The sequence below is a fragment of the Planococcus citri genome, chromosome 2 (assembly GCF_950023065.1).
Source record: "Planococcus citri chromosome 2, ihPlaCitr1.1, whole genome shotgun sequence".
Taxonomy (NCBI): domain Eukaryota; kingdom Metazoa; phylum Arthropoda; class Insecta; order Hemiptera; family Pseudococcidae; genus Planococcus; species Planococcus citri.
Genome location: NC_088678.1, coordinates 24,895,023 through 24,911,359, shown reverse-complemented (window position 1 = coordinate 24,911,359; position 16,337 = coordinate 24,895,023). Strand labels below are relative to the sequence as shown.

General features: G+C 34.1%; 1 protein-coding gene across 2 annotated transcripts in view; it reads left to right on the top strand.

Moving 5' to 3' along the window:
* Nucleotides 1-16,337, top strand: part of LOC135835170 (uncharacterized) — a 40,575-nt gene that overhangs the window by 11,643 nt on the left and 12,595 nt on the right. The window contains exon 1 of one of the 2 annotated variants that reach the window (XM_065349315.1): nt 12,389-12,769. The exons of the other annotated variant lie outside the window; for it this stretch is intronic. Within the exon in view, the coding sequence (XP_065205387.1) occupies nt 12,725-12,769 (45 nt within the window). The 5' untranslated portion in view covers nt 12,389-12,724. Of the gene's footprint in view, nt 1-12,388; nt 12,770-16,337 lie in introns of those variants that run through there. 2 annotated transcript variants of the gene reach the window in all.

Sequence of the window (16,337 nt, the reverse complement as noted above, 5' to 3'; positions counted from 1 at the left end):
TGGTTGAAGAAAAGCCATAAGAGCATCCAAAGATACGTCAATGACTTAAATGTCACCCAGGCCTCAGAACCAAATTTTGAGCTGTCGCGAAGACTTGGTGGTAGATTTTTCGATTTTTGGAAAAACGATGAAAATATCCGACGTTTCATTAAACTTAATTTTTTACAAAAAGAGTGAATACATTAATAGAAATAAAAATCTGAAAATCAGTTTGTAGGTATAGGTACTTAAGTCAACCCCCCTACTTACCTCGTCCCTCCCGAATCAATCTCCACCATTTTAGAGCCGTCCTGGAGCCTCCAGCAAAAGTTAAATTTTCTCCAGCACCTACCTGTACTTTCAAATCGCCTCAAAAGGCATTGAAATCGTTTAATCAACTTCGGCCACCGAAAATTTTCTTCTGTCGAGAGCTCTGATCGATTTTAGATGGTCAAAAAACGTATTTTTTTGCTTGGAGTAATTTTCTGCAAAAATGAGCGGTTTCAGAATTTCAAGAACGTTGAGATTTTCAGCCTCCAAAGAAATCACTTGTCAACCCGTAACCTCAAATTTGTGATTGATCAACCCTAATCCATTCGGAATGTCCAGCTGATAAAAACGATAAATTTTCAGTTGCTAGAGCTGACAATAATACCTTCTAGGACGATTTGAAATTTCTGGAGAAAAGTCGACTTTTGCTAAAGGCTCCAGACGGACTTTGAAATGATGAAAATCAATTTGGTAGGTCGACTTTTAGTACATAAACTGATTTTCAGTTTCAAAGTACCTATGACAACATTGGGAATAGCTTCTGAAAATGTTTATGCAGCCCCAAACGAAAAACATAATTTCCTGTGGATTTTTAAATTTTTCAAAATAGTTACCAATAGTCGTCGTTTCCTTATAAGCGGTAGGCCTATTGGCCTGTCTGCTGTGGTGTGGAACCTGTTGAGGATGAGCCTGAGGTATCAGTGAGTTTCCTCCTTGGTCTCCCTCTGCTTCTTTTCCCCGTTGGTGTATATCGGAGGACCTGTTTTGGTGATCTTGTTTCCTCCATCCTTTTGACATGATTTCTCCAATCTTTCCTATACTTTTTTATCTTTTTCATGACTGGCATCACTCCGAGATCTGCTGTTATTTTCTCAGATGGGACTCTGTCTCTGAGAGTCACCCCTGCCGTTCTCCTCATGAACTTTATCTCAGCTGCCGTTATTCTTCTTTTATCAGATTTCTTCAGTGCCCAAACCTCGCTTCCATAAGTCATCATTGGTATTGCTAGGGTATTGTACACCTTCAATCTTGTTTCTTTTCGCACCTTACTGCTTCTCAGGGTCCTATTGATCATAAATTTCATAAATTGAAAAATTGATGAATTGAATCAAATAAGCACTTATTAAGTAAACTGTTCTATGAAAAATAATAGACAGGTTTTATTGAAACAATGTATTCCATGTACCTACTCGTAAGTAGATACACTGTTCAACTGTTTCAGTAGGTACAAACTTACTGTCTAACTTGATACCAACTAAATTAATAAACCATATAAAAACGCCATGTTTAAGTGTCCTACTTTAATTCACTCACTCCTCAACCTATTCCTAAAATTTACTCTGACTCATCCAACTACTCTCTGTACACTGTCCTATTTCTCACACTGTACATCATCTGAATTGGCACCCCACGTTGGGCGCCAATTCTGTCATATGAAATAGTAGGCAGGTTTTATCAAAACGATGTATTCCATAATATGTACCTACACTGTTCTACTACCTGTTTCAGTACAAACTTACTGCCTAGCTTGATACCAACTAAATCAATAAACCACATAAAAACGTCATGTTAAAGTGTCCTACTTTAATGCACTCACTCCTCAACCTATTCCTCGATTTACTCTGACCCATCCAACTAGCTCACTCTCAGTCACTCTCTGTACACTGTCTAATTTCTCATACAACATAAACTTTTATAAAGATTTAAAATAATTGAATAAAATGTCATTAAAATATTGTTGTCAGTTTTGCAGATTTTTTTTCAGAAGGAAAAAACTCGAGGTGTCTGCCTCTAACAATTTGAACAGGACTACAATTTTTGGGTAGAGCGTGGTTTGAAATTCTTTTGTACTTAATCAAAATTTAAGCTACCTGAATTAACTTTTCACTTTTGGGCAAATTTTTCAAAATCCAGAATTGATCATTTTCGGTGATTTTCACTTCTAAAAAAAAAAAATGTTATTCAGTAAAAATTAAGAAAATTGGTCCACAGTCCTGAATTTAATATCAACTCCTCAAACTGGATTTTTTCATTTCCTAGCCATTTTGGAGTCTCCAGCGTGATTTCGATTTGTTTATTTCTCCTGACGTCGTGGAAATCGATTTTGAGCTTATTTTCGACCTGCCCATCGAATTTATTTATGCAAGTATTTGGTGTGGTTTCCAGGCAAACACTTGAGTGTAGTTTTTTTCGACCAGCATATATATATTAGGCAAAAAATTCAATAAATCAAAAATATAACCCATGTTTAGGGGAATTTGTGACTGTATCTCTATCTTGTCCAAAAGTAACTCCCCCCTCCTACTCAGAATCTGAAGTTCGCCATTTCCAGTCATTCTGAAGCTTCCAACGTTGAATTACCTACCCTATAGAAGGCACATGAAATTAATTTCAAATGGATTTTTTGTGTAAAGTAGTGATTCTGAATGAATTTTTTCGTAATTGTTTTTAGTGCATTTTTTCTCTGTCATGTTTCATTTTGACCACCTTTTTTTTGATAATAATTTTGATTGGAATTTAAATGAGTTAACTAGAGCTGAGTTGAATTCAATTATATTTTTGTTGGGGGACGGGGGTTATTTTAAAATTATTTTTTTTGATGATTGAACATTGCACGTTTAATGTTGCTTTCAAGTGAGTTTTTAGTGCTGAATTTGATGTATATTTTGATGAATTTATTCTTGCGACAATTTCAAAATATGTACTGACATTTTATCGTGGTGGCGATGGTTTGGAATTCTAAGATGTCAAACTACATTTTTTTATGGATTTTTGTCTTTTTTCTTTAGATTTTTTGGTGGTGATTTTGAATTTTATTTCTTTTACTGGGTTTAAAATTGTTTTGCAATTTTGAATGAATATTTTTTTCGTGGTGATTTTTGTCTTTCTAATTTCGAATTCAAACGCTATCAAAACTCTCCATGGCTTCAGTTTATACCTACTAATGATCAAAAAATTGCAATTCGTCACTTCACTCCAGCATACCTTATTTTGTCAGTTTGCAGGTAAATGGGGCGCAATTGAAATTTTTCCGGGTTATGAAATTTGAGATTTTAAGATTTGAGATTGAGATTTTCAGATTTCAGATTTTGAGATTTCAAATTTTCAGATTGGAGATTTTGAGATTTCAGATTTTGAAATTTTCAGATTTCAAATTTTCAGATTGGAGATTTGTAGGTTTTCAGATTTCAGATTTTGAGATTGGGAGATTTTGAGATTTAGAATTTGAGATTTTCAATGGCTAATTGATTTTTTTGAGTTTATGACAACAAATGATTTTTTTTTGTGATTTCAGATCAGTTGTTTTATAGTATTGTTACAGCTGTGCGAGATGTCGCTGTCTATTTTTTTTTCTTTTTTTTTTCATTGCAACTTTAAAAACGTATCAAAAGGTAGGTAATTAAAAGCTTTTTAGAGAAAATCTACTTAATTTCTTCACTTTGTTGTTTAAAAAATTCAGCTTTTGTCGATATCAGGGTAAGTGAATTGAAAGGTCTCCTTAAATACCCAAATACCTACGTGGATATAATCAATGAGGCAATAATACAGTCGATTCGTGGGAATTTTTTTGAAAACTCATGTTTTGTGTCATTTTAACCTACTTTACATTATCTAATATATAGATAATGTGGTTAATGGTCAAAAAATGCGCTGCACCAATTGCAGAATTTCCACGAACCATGGCTCTAAGTATGCCTATGCAAGCCAGGTATATTCTCTAATGCCTGTATTTCTTTGTCAAATTACGTTGTTATGTTTTATATGACATGAGCCATGAGCACTTTAACGGGGTCAACCATGTCCATGTGGATTTCGCAGCATTGAATGCGGACTTCCATCGTACATAAGAATAAATTTCGCCTAAATTATTCGCATTCGTCATTTACGAGGACTAATGATGGTGGAAATATATAGGTATAGAAACTCGAGCATGTAATGCACGACAATACCTACCCATAATACCTACATAAAAATTTATGTAATTTAATTTGTATTTTATCTCGTACAGTAAATGAACATGTTCCAATAGATTGGTATGTTTATGTCAAGAATAGTTCATATTACTCTATGTACATATGAAAAATATACCTAATCATACAGCGAACTAAATTAATAGCACTTTTTATAATATGTTTTTATTATTATTGCGTGCACGTTAACGTAAGTAGAGGGAACTTATAGGAACATGTTAACGCAATAAATAATTTTGTATTCGTATGTAATGTAGTACTTATGTCTAGGTACCTAAGACCTATACAGTACATTATAGGAACCTATTTAGTTGAGTTTTATATTTTTGCGAAATATTTAGTTGACATAGAATGTTAAAAGGGAAATGAACTGTCCATCTTGGTTGCGTAATTTCGTCCACGGTATCATATCGGTTTGATGAGATAATGAGGTTTAAAATTTGATCATTTTTTTCTACTTATGTAGGTACCTGTTGATTTGAACCCGAAAGAGCAAACAAAACGAAGAGAAAAAAAATCATCGCTGGCTAGGTATAGGTATGCTCGTGTAATTGACTCGACACGGAAAAAATATCGGTATTTTTGTAGGAAAATGACACTCGAAATGGGAACCGATCTCTGGCAAAGATATTGTTCAGCGTGAACTATCTATCAAAGTTTATAGAATTCTTTCAATGACATGTGTTTGTACTTTAGGTCATTGCCATCTCGCTGTACCTTACCTACACTCTGTGCAAAGCACAAACTATTCGGAAGGAAACATTACTAAAAAATATTGTGATCTGAGATGACTGGTGATTTTAAAAGAATAACTACCTATAGCTAAATTACCTATTCGTTGCTGGAGGTAGGTACATGGACATGGGTACTCGACAGATTCTCGTTTAGAAAAATTTTAATTACTGGTCGTAGATTCTGAAGAGGGTGGATCCTTTCACTTTTCTCGTTGTCAGCTTCCGAGAAATAACTGTGGAGTCTTGTTAATGCCGAGTTGTTTTTTTTTCAATATTCGAACTAGGAAGTTGAAAAGTGAACCATTTCTTTTGAAAGTTTAAAATGAAAAATATGCAAATGATGAGCATTAACTCGTACACTTTATCATTTGTTCTCTCTGCAGTTAGAATAGGTACATGACATGAGTCAATGATGACATCTCTATATAAATCTAGTCGTAAATCGAAGCCTGGATGTATACCTAGCTATACTATTATAGGTACCTTTTCTCATTACACAATTTATAGGGAGATTTTAAACGTGACCAGTTGATTCGATAGGTCTATCTGATGGGAGCTAGAATACAGCTCCTCGTTGTTTTAAAACCCTTTGTTGTTAATTATCGCTCATTATACGTCGTCGTAATTATGTACCTACCGAGTACGTTTTATATTTTCTTATGCAGTAATAATAATAATAGAAACACGAATTCGACGATGAGAATTCATTATACTTATGGAGCTGGCCGCGTGTGCTGTGCTGTATGAATTTAAAATAATTTTGTTCCTTTGAAAAAGTAAAAAAAAAAAAAAAATCGTGCGAGTAATTTATCAATAAAATATTCGAGTTGTCGGAAATGTTTCAAATCGTTTATCCAAACGTGATGCAATTACGCACATTCTTCCGATTTTAATTAATTTCACACTTTTGTTTCACTCCGCGAGTAGAATTACTTAATCGGTATTTGAAGTATTTTTGCATATATTTTCTCGTTTAATACTTTTTTCCGTTTCACCAAATCTAAAATGGATGCAAGAGAGGTAAAGGAGGATAGGTACTGAAGGGATTTTGATCGAAACGTTGCTGTGGTGCTTTGACGTTGATCTTGTATAATAGGACTTATTGATTATTGAGTTATCATCTATATGATATCATTGCAAAGTCCTTGTGTCCTTGATGACCTCTGAGAGATTTAGATTAATTTGTTATATTTTATTTACCATGTAACCTTCCACGTGGGTATTAGAGAAAACTGATCCGTAGTTAGTGTTCAATATCTAAGTATAACGTAGGAAGGCTCAAGATCATTCTCTGGTGTTAATGGGTAAATCGTTCATTTGTTGAGTGGATCAAATTCACCGAGAATTACGTACGAGCTGTTGATTTGAAATCAGGTTTAAATTATTTAAAATATTATTTGGGTACGAGTTTTTGTACTATTGAAATTTACACTTGTTAGGTACCTTATTTTAGTAAAAAAAAAAAAAAAAAAAAAAAAAAACTGTAAAACTAGGAATTATTGTCACCAAAATAACCAGGGTAGCTATTCCTGAAATTTCGGTATGAGTGATAAGCGAGTTATAAGAGTTTCAAAACGGTTAACAAACGCAGTTAACCACAGTTACGGATCGGTAACATGTCGGTAACTTACTTACGTTAACTCCAAAGTTAAGCTAAAAAACAGACAAAAAACTAATGGTTGCAGTCTTGGAGATGTAGGTAAATGAAGTTTCTTTATTGCTTCATTTTGTTTTAATTGCGAGTTTTCAACTATTTTGATTAAAATGTAATTTTGCTATGGCACCTAAAGTATTAGCAAATGATGAAAATACAAAATACGGATTAAAAATGTTAGTTCAATTTAAAAATATGAAAATAGTTTATGACGGTGCGAGTAGTGCCCATTCCATTATTCCGAAAACTTGTGGCTACTCATCAGTTAATGTCCAACGTTACGCGTGATAGTACGGTGATAGTAAAAAAAAATACCGCACGTTATTTGCGGAACTTAACCATCATAACTGGCTTATCACGCTTACCGAAATTTGAGGAATAGCTACCCAGACCCGTTTGGAAACTTGCCTTCAGGACAAAAGTGGGTGTATATCTACAGGGCGAGGGACGAAAATAGAAGATCATCATCTTTCATGAAATTTATCCGATTTTTTTCTGAAAATTTCTTGTAAAACTTTACGTGACGTTTTGATTTCATTCGTTATTGTTTCCTTTACAAAATTCACGAAAGTATTTTTCCAGTTATTTATACCTACTTATAGCTGAAAAATAGCTTGAAAAAAGTAGAAAGGAAATGAGATAAAATCATAAACGGTATATCAACTTGAAAATTTTGGGTGGGGTTTTTTCTACTCAATGTACTGAGAACACGATAAAAGAATAAAAAATTGAATGACTTTGGCACCATTTAGGTAGGTTGGGTGTGCAATGCATTGCTTTAGATGCGCTTGTCAATAAAAAATTTAGAGTAGGAGTAGCAGGAAATGATTTTACAGATGTAAATGACTACCGAATAAATTTGTTTGCTTTGAAAATTTGAATATCCAGTGTATATTATACATTAGATAGAATCTTGTCTTTGAACTTTTAAAGATCGTAATAAAAATTTACATAAGAATTTATTTACCGTCGACGATAAGTATCGATGTTCAATAAGTATTTCAATTTCAATGATACCAAAATTGGATTTGACTTTCGAGGAATGAAGCAAAAAAACTTTGTAAGGAAGCTTGAGCTCCGGCCGAAAGTGATTTTAGAGTGTCCTGATCACATTCTTGCATTGCTTCGCTTTTTCAGGGGGGGGAGGGGGAATGAAAGAATGCATGAAATTTACGGGATGACTCATTAAAAAATTATTCATAAAAAATATATCAATAATATTGAGCTTTCAAATTTTATCTCAAAATCTTTCGAAAATAAAATCATTCTTCGAGCTGAGAAACAATGTGTATTTTTGGAGCACATAACTTTTTTTTTTTTTTTTTTAATTAAAAAAAGTCAATCTCGAAAATTTTTTACTGGTCATATCCTAATTAACTATCTATGCTTACAACAAGTTTTGAAGGCAAACGAAATGAGAGAGAAACACATGTATTTTTGGGGCTAAATTCACAACAAAAAAAAACAATAACTCTGGGAACCTTTACCATGTACTTACTAATGTGTTATAATATTTAAAAATTCATTTAGGGTCATTCCACGACAATTCGACCAAGAAGTGGTAGGTGGGTTCGGCGATTTTTTTGAAATTTTTCCTGTGGAATGACCTTTCGAAGGGATGACCAATGGCGCAAATCGCAGCCCTCTAGTCCATTTTTGAAGGCAGCCAGGGGGTGTCAAAGTTTTCAGTGAACCTAAAATATCATCCATTTCAGCAGTGGATTACTCGATAACCGCGATACCTACCAAAATGGAACGTTTTCCCATAGTTAGGGGTATTGAAAGGCTTTTTGGTGATATCATAAAAACCAGTGTTGCCACTTTTTTTCGTACAAAATATTAGCTCAAAAAGTTTCGAAACGTAGTTTTCATATCGTTCTGACTCTCAAAAATTCTGAAAAACATATATTATGGACAACTTTTCATGCTGAACAACATATTAAAAAATTGGGATGGCACCATGTTGTAAAGTTGATTTTAAAAAATTTAAAGTTTGCGAAAAAATGCGATTTTTTAATTTAAAACATGAAAAAAAGTTTTAATAGGTGAAGTTGACCCATTTGACCCCTATTTTTACGTAGGTATCTGTTGAAAAAGTTGAAAAAACCTTTTCACTCGATGAAATGAACTCCTCACAAAAAATCAAAATTAGAAAAAATTCAATTTTCAATTTCAAACATCAAAAAAAGTTTAAGTTTATTCAGTTGTCTTATTACATGGAAAAGTTGATACAAATTACACTTATAGCAAAAAAATTAAAATTCGTTTATTTTCTTGAATTTTTTCGAATTTTGATTTTTTGTGAGGAGTTCATTTCATCGAGTGAAAAAGTTTTTTCAACTTTAACCGCTCGAGCTCAAGCGGTTATACGACTCAATGATGATGAATTGGCATAAAAAGTAAATTTTACCTTCTGAAATTCATTGGGTAAAATTTTGTGGAATTTGCAAGTCTCAAAAATTTGCTGGAGGCTCCTGAACTGCTCAAAACAGTTCAAACCCGTTTCCAATCGATTTGACTGATCAAAAGTAGGTCACACACACCAATATTCAGCTTTCTTGCCCAATTTAGTATAAGATTTAAATTTTTTTCGAATTTTTTGTCCAAAGATTTTCAAAAATTCACCAAAATTGAAAAATGCTCTTTAGCTCCTAAAATTTTGGCTGATGATTTATTACATACCTACTTACTCTTTCAATTTAGCTTTGTCTGATTCAAAAATTTTGATTGGGATAGGTACCTGTCTTCCCTCGTAAGAGAGCTTTGTTTTTGAGACATTTTGAGCTGAAGTTGGACAAACACCTAACTTCAATCGAAAATCAAGTGTTTGTTCATCACTAATCACTAGTCGAAATTTCAAGTGCTAAAGTGCGTTTTTCGATTTTTGGTGAATTTTTGAAAATCAAATTTATGCCAAAAATGAGGGAAAAAATCAAAATTTTACCAAATTGACCAAGAAAGCTGAAATTTGGGATACACCCTATTTTCGACATACAAAATCGATTGTAAACTGTTTCAAACCGTTTTGAGCAGTTCTGGAGCCTCCAGCAGATTTTTCTAACTCGAAATTCCCACAAAATTTCATCAAAATGGAGTTGGAAAGCTGAAATTTATTCTTCAAACTAATTTCAATGGGCTACGAGGTACTGCAGGTAAACTTCAAGTTGTTTTGGAGCCTCTGGCGACTTTTTGAAAATTCCTGGAGCCTCCATCAGACTTTTGAAACTTTAAATTTCCTAAAAATTTCATCAAATGGAGATGGAAAGCTGAAATTTACACTACACTCCAGTTTTAACACCCTCTGAAGACGACTTCAGGTGGGTTCAAATCATTTTGGAGCCTCCAGCGACTTTTTGAAAATTACTGGAGCCATCAGTAGATTTTTGAAACTTGAAATTCCCGAAACATTTTACCAAATGGAGCTGGCAAGCTGAAATTTGCTTCGCAAACTAATTTCAATACGATATGAAGTCGACTACATGGTGTTTTCAAATGGTTTTGAATGATTTTGAAGCTTCCAGCTACTTTTTGGAAATTTCAATTTTCGAAAAAACACCATAAGACCTCTCAAAAAGTCGCTGGAGGCTCCAAAACGAATTGAAATCCTCCTGCAGTTGACTTCGTAGCGTATTGAAATAATTAGTTTGCAGAGTAAATTTCGGCTATCCAACTCCATTTGATGAAATTTTGTGGGAACTTCAAGTTTCAAAAATCTGCTGGAGGCTCCAGAACTGCTCAAAACAGTTTGAAACAATTTCCAATCGATTTGGCATGTCTGAAATAGGGTGTATATCCCAAATTTCAGCTTTCTTGGTCAATTTGGTAAAATTTTGATTTTTCCCTCATTTTTGCCCTAAATTTGATTTTCAAAAATTCACCAAAAATCGAAAAACGCACTTTAGCACTTGAAATTTTGACAGGTGATAAATTTTTTCTTGATCTTTCGATTTACCTTTGCACAGTTTGAAAATGTTTGTGCAAGTCCTACATATGTTGGAACGCAAAATCTGCGATTTCGGCTGTCCTGTCAATCAAAATGGCCGCCATTTTGTAAGTAGGGCCACCTTTTTTTTGAGTACAAGGGCTAGAAATGTTCGTTAGGACTCCCCCTTGAAGAAAAAAGTTGTCCCGGAGGATCAACTGGGGGGAGGGGGTGCAATAGATCCCGAATAGAAGTCTTTACGCTCTTTGGGCACTTTTTACGCCGACGTTGAGGATTATTTTGAGTATTTATAAAAATTTTAATCACGTTATGAAACTACATTTCATTTTTCTAAATTTCAAACTGTCTCAATAGATCAATTCCCCGGAATTTTGACCACCATTTTTTCAATTTCTGATCCTTCCAACCCTTTAAAAACGTTTTAAAGTGCAGTAGTTCTGGCACTACCTAGTGGTGTTGTATTTCGTTATCACATCAGTTCAAATTTTATAAGACCCTCTGCACTTATAGCCTCAGGTATAATAATGAAAGACATTATTTCACAATTATCGACCATTTTATTGTAGGTAAATATTAATCGAAAACTAGTATTTTAATTTATTCGTCGCGTCTGAATATTTTTCATAATATTTCATGTCATCCCAAAGAAAGAGGATACAAGAAAAAATACCCATCAAGACGCAAAATTCCCATATTATATTATTGCGTAGTATAGGTGAATAATATGCCAAAGGGTGAACGTCCTGTTTACCAACACTCACACATACCTACTCCAAAAAGAAAGGAAATGAATAAATCTGAATCGAGTATAAATTTTAATTTTATTGGGAAAAGTTCGTGAATAATAAAAAAAAAAATCCGACAATAACGAACAGGTATACCTATTAATATGCTTTGTTTTGTAATAATCGCGTTTGTTATTCGTTTGACATGATAGAAAGAGAGACATAGGTAGGCTATAGCATTATCAAGATGAGAAGTTCGTTCAAACGTCGAACAGGTTTACGCCCCCGCAACAAAGTCTCTTTACCACCCGGCTGCTATATTATGTCACAGCATTCAAATTCAATTACGGTAATGAAAAAAAAAATAAAGAGATAATTATCGACTTATTTTCGTACTCGAGAACGCGATGTAGGTATTTATAGATTGAATAGTATAGTGACGAAAGATGATACCAAACCTAGGTCTAGCAATTGTTATGCCTTGAAATCGATCCTAATAGAGGTAGATATTTTTTAATTCAAAAATAAACTCCTTTAATCACTCTTAGTCTTATGATGAGGAGATTTACGTCCGTAGTTGGTAATGAAAAATTCACGGTTAAATCCTATACCTACCTAATAGGCTAATGAAGAATTTTTCGAAAGATTAGGTAAATACGACGATACCCATAACTAGAATCCAAGTGGTGTTTACGTCTTTATGCGATCTTTACAACTGGATCATGAATCATTCTAGGTATAATCCGAATTACATAATAGGAACTTCCAGCTACCTCATCGGTAGCATTTTGGTGTCGTATCGTATACTTAGATCCGAAGTGTATTAAAAAAAACACCTTATAATCCGGACTACGATTAAATAATAACGAGAACGAGTAAAGAATGTATAAAAATCTCAAGTATTAAACGCGTATCGGAACACGGATGATTGGTCATAAATCGGCTATCCCAAAAAAGCCACAATAAAAAATGTAAAAGTATCGAACTGATTCGTTTTAAAAACCCTCCTCAAGGCAGCAGTAAGACTGTAATAACGGGAAATAATTCTACAATGGGATTGGGAACCAGTTAAATGATTCAGTCGCATTACCGGCATATTATCGGAACAAACTGCACGCACTTTCCATTTCACTAGGACCGACGACGAGTACGTATTCGTTCGTCGAGTCTTCGAGTCTTGGAGTTCGAGCCTCGAGTAATTGTGCCCGCGCTGGACACGCGAGAAGTCGACGATTGCCCGCAGGTGCAAGTGCAGTTCTTGTAGTTACTAATGTGTGTGCTCTGCTCGGTACTTACGCGATTAATCTGCTACGATTTCGTTATTATTAACTCGTTTGCCATTGGTTCGGTTCAAGTAATTTGATCGAGTGAAGTGAATTTTTGGCGGTCTTTTTTCGAGGGCTCGGTTGTGATTCGATGTATTACCCGATGTTTTCGAACGCGTATTCATGAAACCTAAGACATGGATTTTTACCTTATTCGTACTGTTCGCGGTAAGTACTCGATCATTGGCTGGAAAATTGATCATTTTTTTGATAATAATTCCCCATTACCCCTAAGAACAATATTAGACCATATTTGCCAATTTTATAGAGTCAAAATTCATCGACCTTACATCCATAGATATTTTTTTCCTCAACATGTGACCGGTTTGCCCACCAAAAAATTGACCCATCTTTGCATAGTCTACAGTCTACGGTTTATAACGAGACTTTGACAAGTCATACACGTATTAAAATTTCAATTTACTAAACAACCAGTTACGTTGATCTCTTCCCACGCTTTGAATCTGCCAATCGAGGCCCTGGCGCTATCAATTAACGTGCTTTTGCATTCCCAATAGCTTATTCTGTAGTCTCTCTATATAACCTTTTGTGTCTCCTATGACGACGAGTCGACGAATGGATTAAACCATAGCGGATCTTTATTGATTTTTTGATCGAATTATAACCTTTATTATGGATCATTTATTCGTTACACCGGTTCGCGGTTAAATTAACCGAGATTACTACGCTTTGGTTCTCATCATGATGCGAATTTACATTTACTTATAGGTTACGTAAAATTCGCGAACCGAACGCGAATATCGTTGCAGTTACCAATTTTTTTTCTCTCTCTCTCTCTCTCTCTCGAGAATTATTATAAATTAATATGTAAAAGTTGAAACTGATATCGGAGAAAGTATATACCTATTTCATTATGTATCATCTGTAGCTATACCTAGGTACCTAGAGTGTATAAATAAAGTGGTTGTGCGAGTATAGATATGCTCTTATACGTAGAAATATAGTGAATCTTGATATTTTTTTACATTACCTTATGGATTGCGGTAGGTAATTATGTGTATAACTGTGCCATGCTGAGCTGTGGACATCGATACGTCACGATGTTTGGTGAAATATGCAAAATTACGACGATACTTTTGCACGTTTGGTCATGAAATAGGTATATGGTGGGTAGGTACAAATTGTCGGGAAGTATTATGGCAGTAAGACTTGGATGTACAATATGTGCATTTAAATTGAAGGTAAAAGTACCTAAATCGTAAATAAAAACGATACTACGATGAGATGTGAGGATTTGTGATAAATTTTAATGGAAGGTTGAGTAATACTTAACTTACGTGCTAGTATTTATGGATGCGTATTACCTCCATGCGTTCTTCGTAAAGTTCATAAAACCAGTATAGGTACAGTGCCTGTGTGTAGGAATATGAAAGATGAGAAGTTTAGTAAAATGAACCGATAATGAGAAAGATATGCGTTTTATGACATGCTGGCATCACGAATAACTGGTGATGCGCTGATGACTGAGTGATGAGGTTCGGAATCAGAAATGACATAATCAAAACTACCTGTGAGATTTGGAATCCTAAATTCATAATTCAGTCATGTGCATAAGGAATTATTTGCTGATAAAAACTTGGAAGTAAAAAAAGAGAAATAGGTATCTACATACAAAACACCCATTTCGAGCATTCTACGTCTTAATTTCTGCTAAAAATATTCACCGGTGGGGAATTTTATGCTTCACCTACCCTTAATAAGCCCTATACCTATAGAGAAAAATGAATCTTGCTCCACTGTTAGGAAATTGCATGCACTACTGTTTTGCAATTTCTCTTCATATTTTTCATAGAATCGTTGAATTTTTGAAAAATAGATTTTTCACGAGGAAAAATTAATTGAAAGTTGTAGACATTTCTTCGCCATCATTCGACATGAAAAATTCAATTTTTAACAAAAGTTAAGAGCCCTGTGAAAAGAAAAAATGGAGAGAAACAAAATTTCAAAGCTTATAAATTTCCCATAGAAAGATTACGATAAATCTTTCCTATAGGATGCTGTACTTTTGAGGTAGATAGGTATGTATTTTCAAACAAAAATCATATATAAAATATAAATTATTTTTATAATGACAAAAGGGACCACAAATCGGATTTTTAATTTTCAATTTTTTGGCCATTTTGAACACCAGACATCATACCGAGTCGAATGAGACCAATCCCAGCATCCTAGCTCATTTTTTTCCACCTTTTTTCATTTCTTGAAGTTGAAAGATTAAAAAACAAGATTTTGAGAAAAACGCATTTTAAAGAAAAAAATTTATGAAAACTGACAATTTGATGTTTTCCGAGAAAAAGTCGTACATAGTGTTTCAAAAAATGGAAAATTGTTTTTTTTTCGATTTTTACTTTCTTTTGCAAATATATCGAAAACTAGCTTCCTAGAAAAAAACGAATAGGACATTGGGGGGGGGGGGTGGGCCGGGGGTGCGGTGAGGGCACTTTCTTGAGTAGCAACTCCTCGTTGACGATTTTGGGGGGGGGCTTTTTTTTTGACAAATTTGTGAATACTTACTTGAACATAGAAAAAAAGCAAGTAGATGCCCCCTAATCTTCACGACCCCCTCCCCTTATCCCTTATATTTTCAAACTATTCTAAAAAACGATTCTAATACATACCAAAAAATAACAACTATTCTACCTATTTTTCCAACATTTCTAAAAAAGGTAAAAAAAAAACAATAAACTTTTTTCATTCCGCATAGACATAGTGATGTAAATGCCCCCCCCCTAAATTTGGACAACCTCCTAAATTGGAGTGCCACACCCCCCCCCCTAATCAAAATAATCCCCGTATTTCTTAAAAATCGATTAATTCGAAAAATGAAACAAAAATAATTATTTTTTGAATAACAGTTCAAAAATTACTAAAATCTGTTATGTATTAATTACTAGAAAAAATGAAAATAAACTAATAAAGTTTAAATCAAAAATCATTTTCTTAACAATATTCGACTGTACACTCTCGATGATCCTGCGAACATTTCAATTATCTCATCGTTGGATATTTCATTAAAAATGTCACTTTCGGAAGCCAAGATCATCATCGCAGAGAGCCATTTATCAAACATAGTCGAATGAATCGGATTTTTAATAATATTTTCTTTGCTGAAGGCTCTCTCTGCAGAACAACTCGTCACAGCAAGTGTGACTAAAATTTTATATACTATTACTGTCAAGTACTTGAGTGTGTGGCGATAAATTTTTTTTGTGCAATAAAAACTCAAAATTGTTGATAATTTGAACATTTTTCTAATTAAAAAAACAAGTAATATTAAGACCAAAAATAGGAAAATTTGAGGTTCGAATTTTGAAAAAATGGGGAGGGGGCACTAATGCTGGTGGGGGGCGCTACTTATTGATTTAGGGGGATCACCACACCCCTGGGTGGGACCCAAAAAATAAGTTCATATTCGTACTCAGCGACCTCGGAAACATACCATTCGATATATCACTCGACTTTTCACGATTTTTCAAAATTTTAACCTCCTTTTTTGGGTACAGAGGGGCTTTGAGGAACTGGACCCAAAAAATAAATTGGTATTCGTATTCAGCGACCTCGAAAACATACTATTCGATATGTATATCGCATGTCCAGATTCATTTTTCAAATATATGATTCAGTTGTGTGTTACTTGAAAAATCAAGCACCCCCCACCAACCCCCGGGGAGGATTGAAGACCAATCAATGATGGTGTAATTAATAGTTGAGTGAG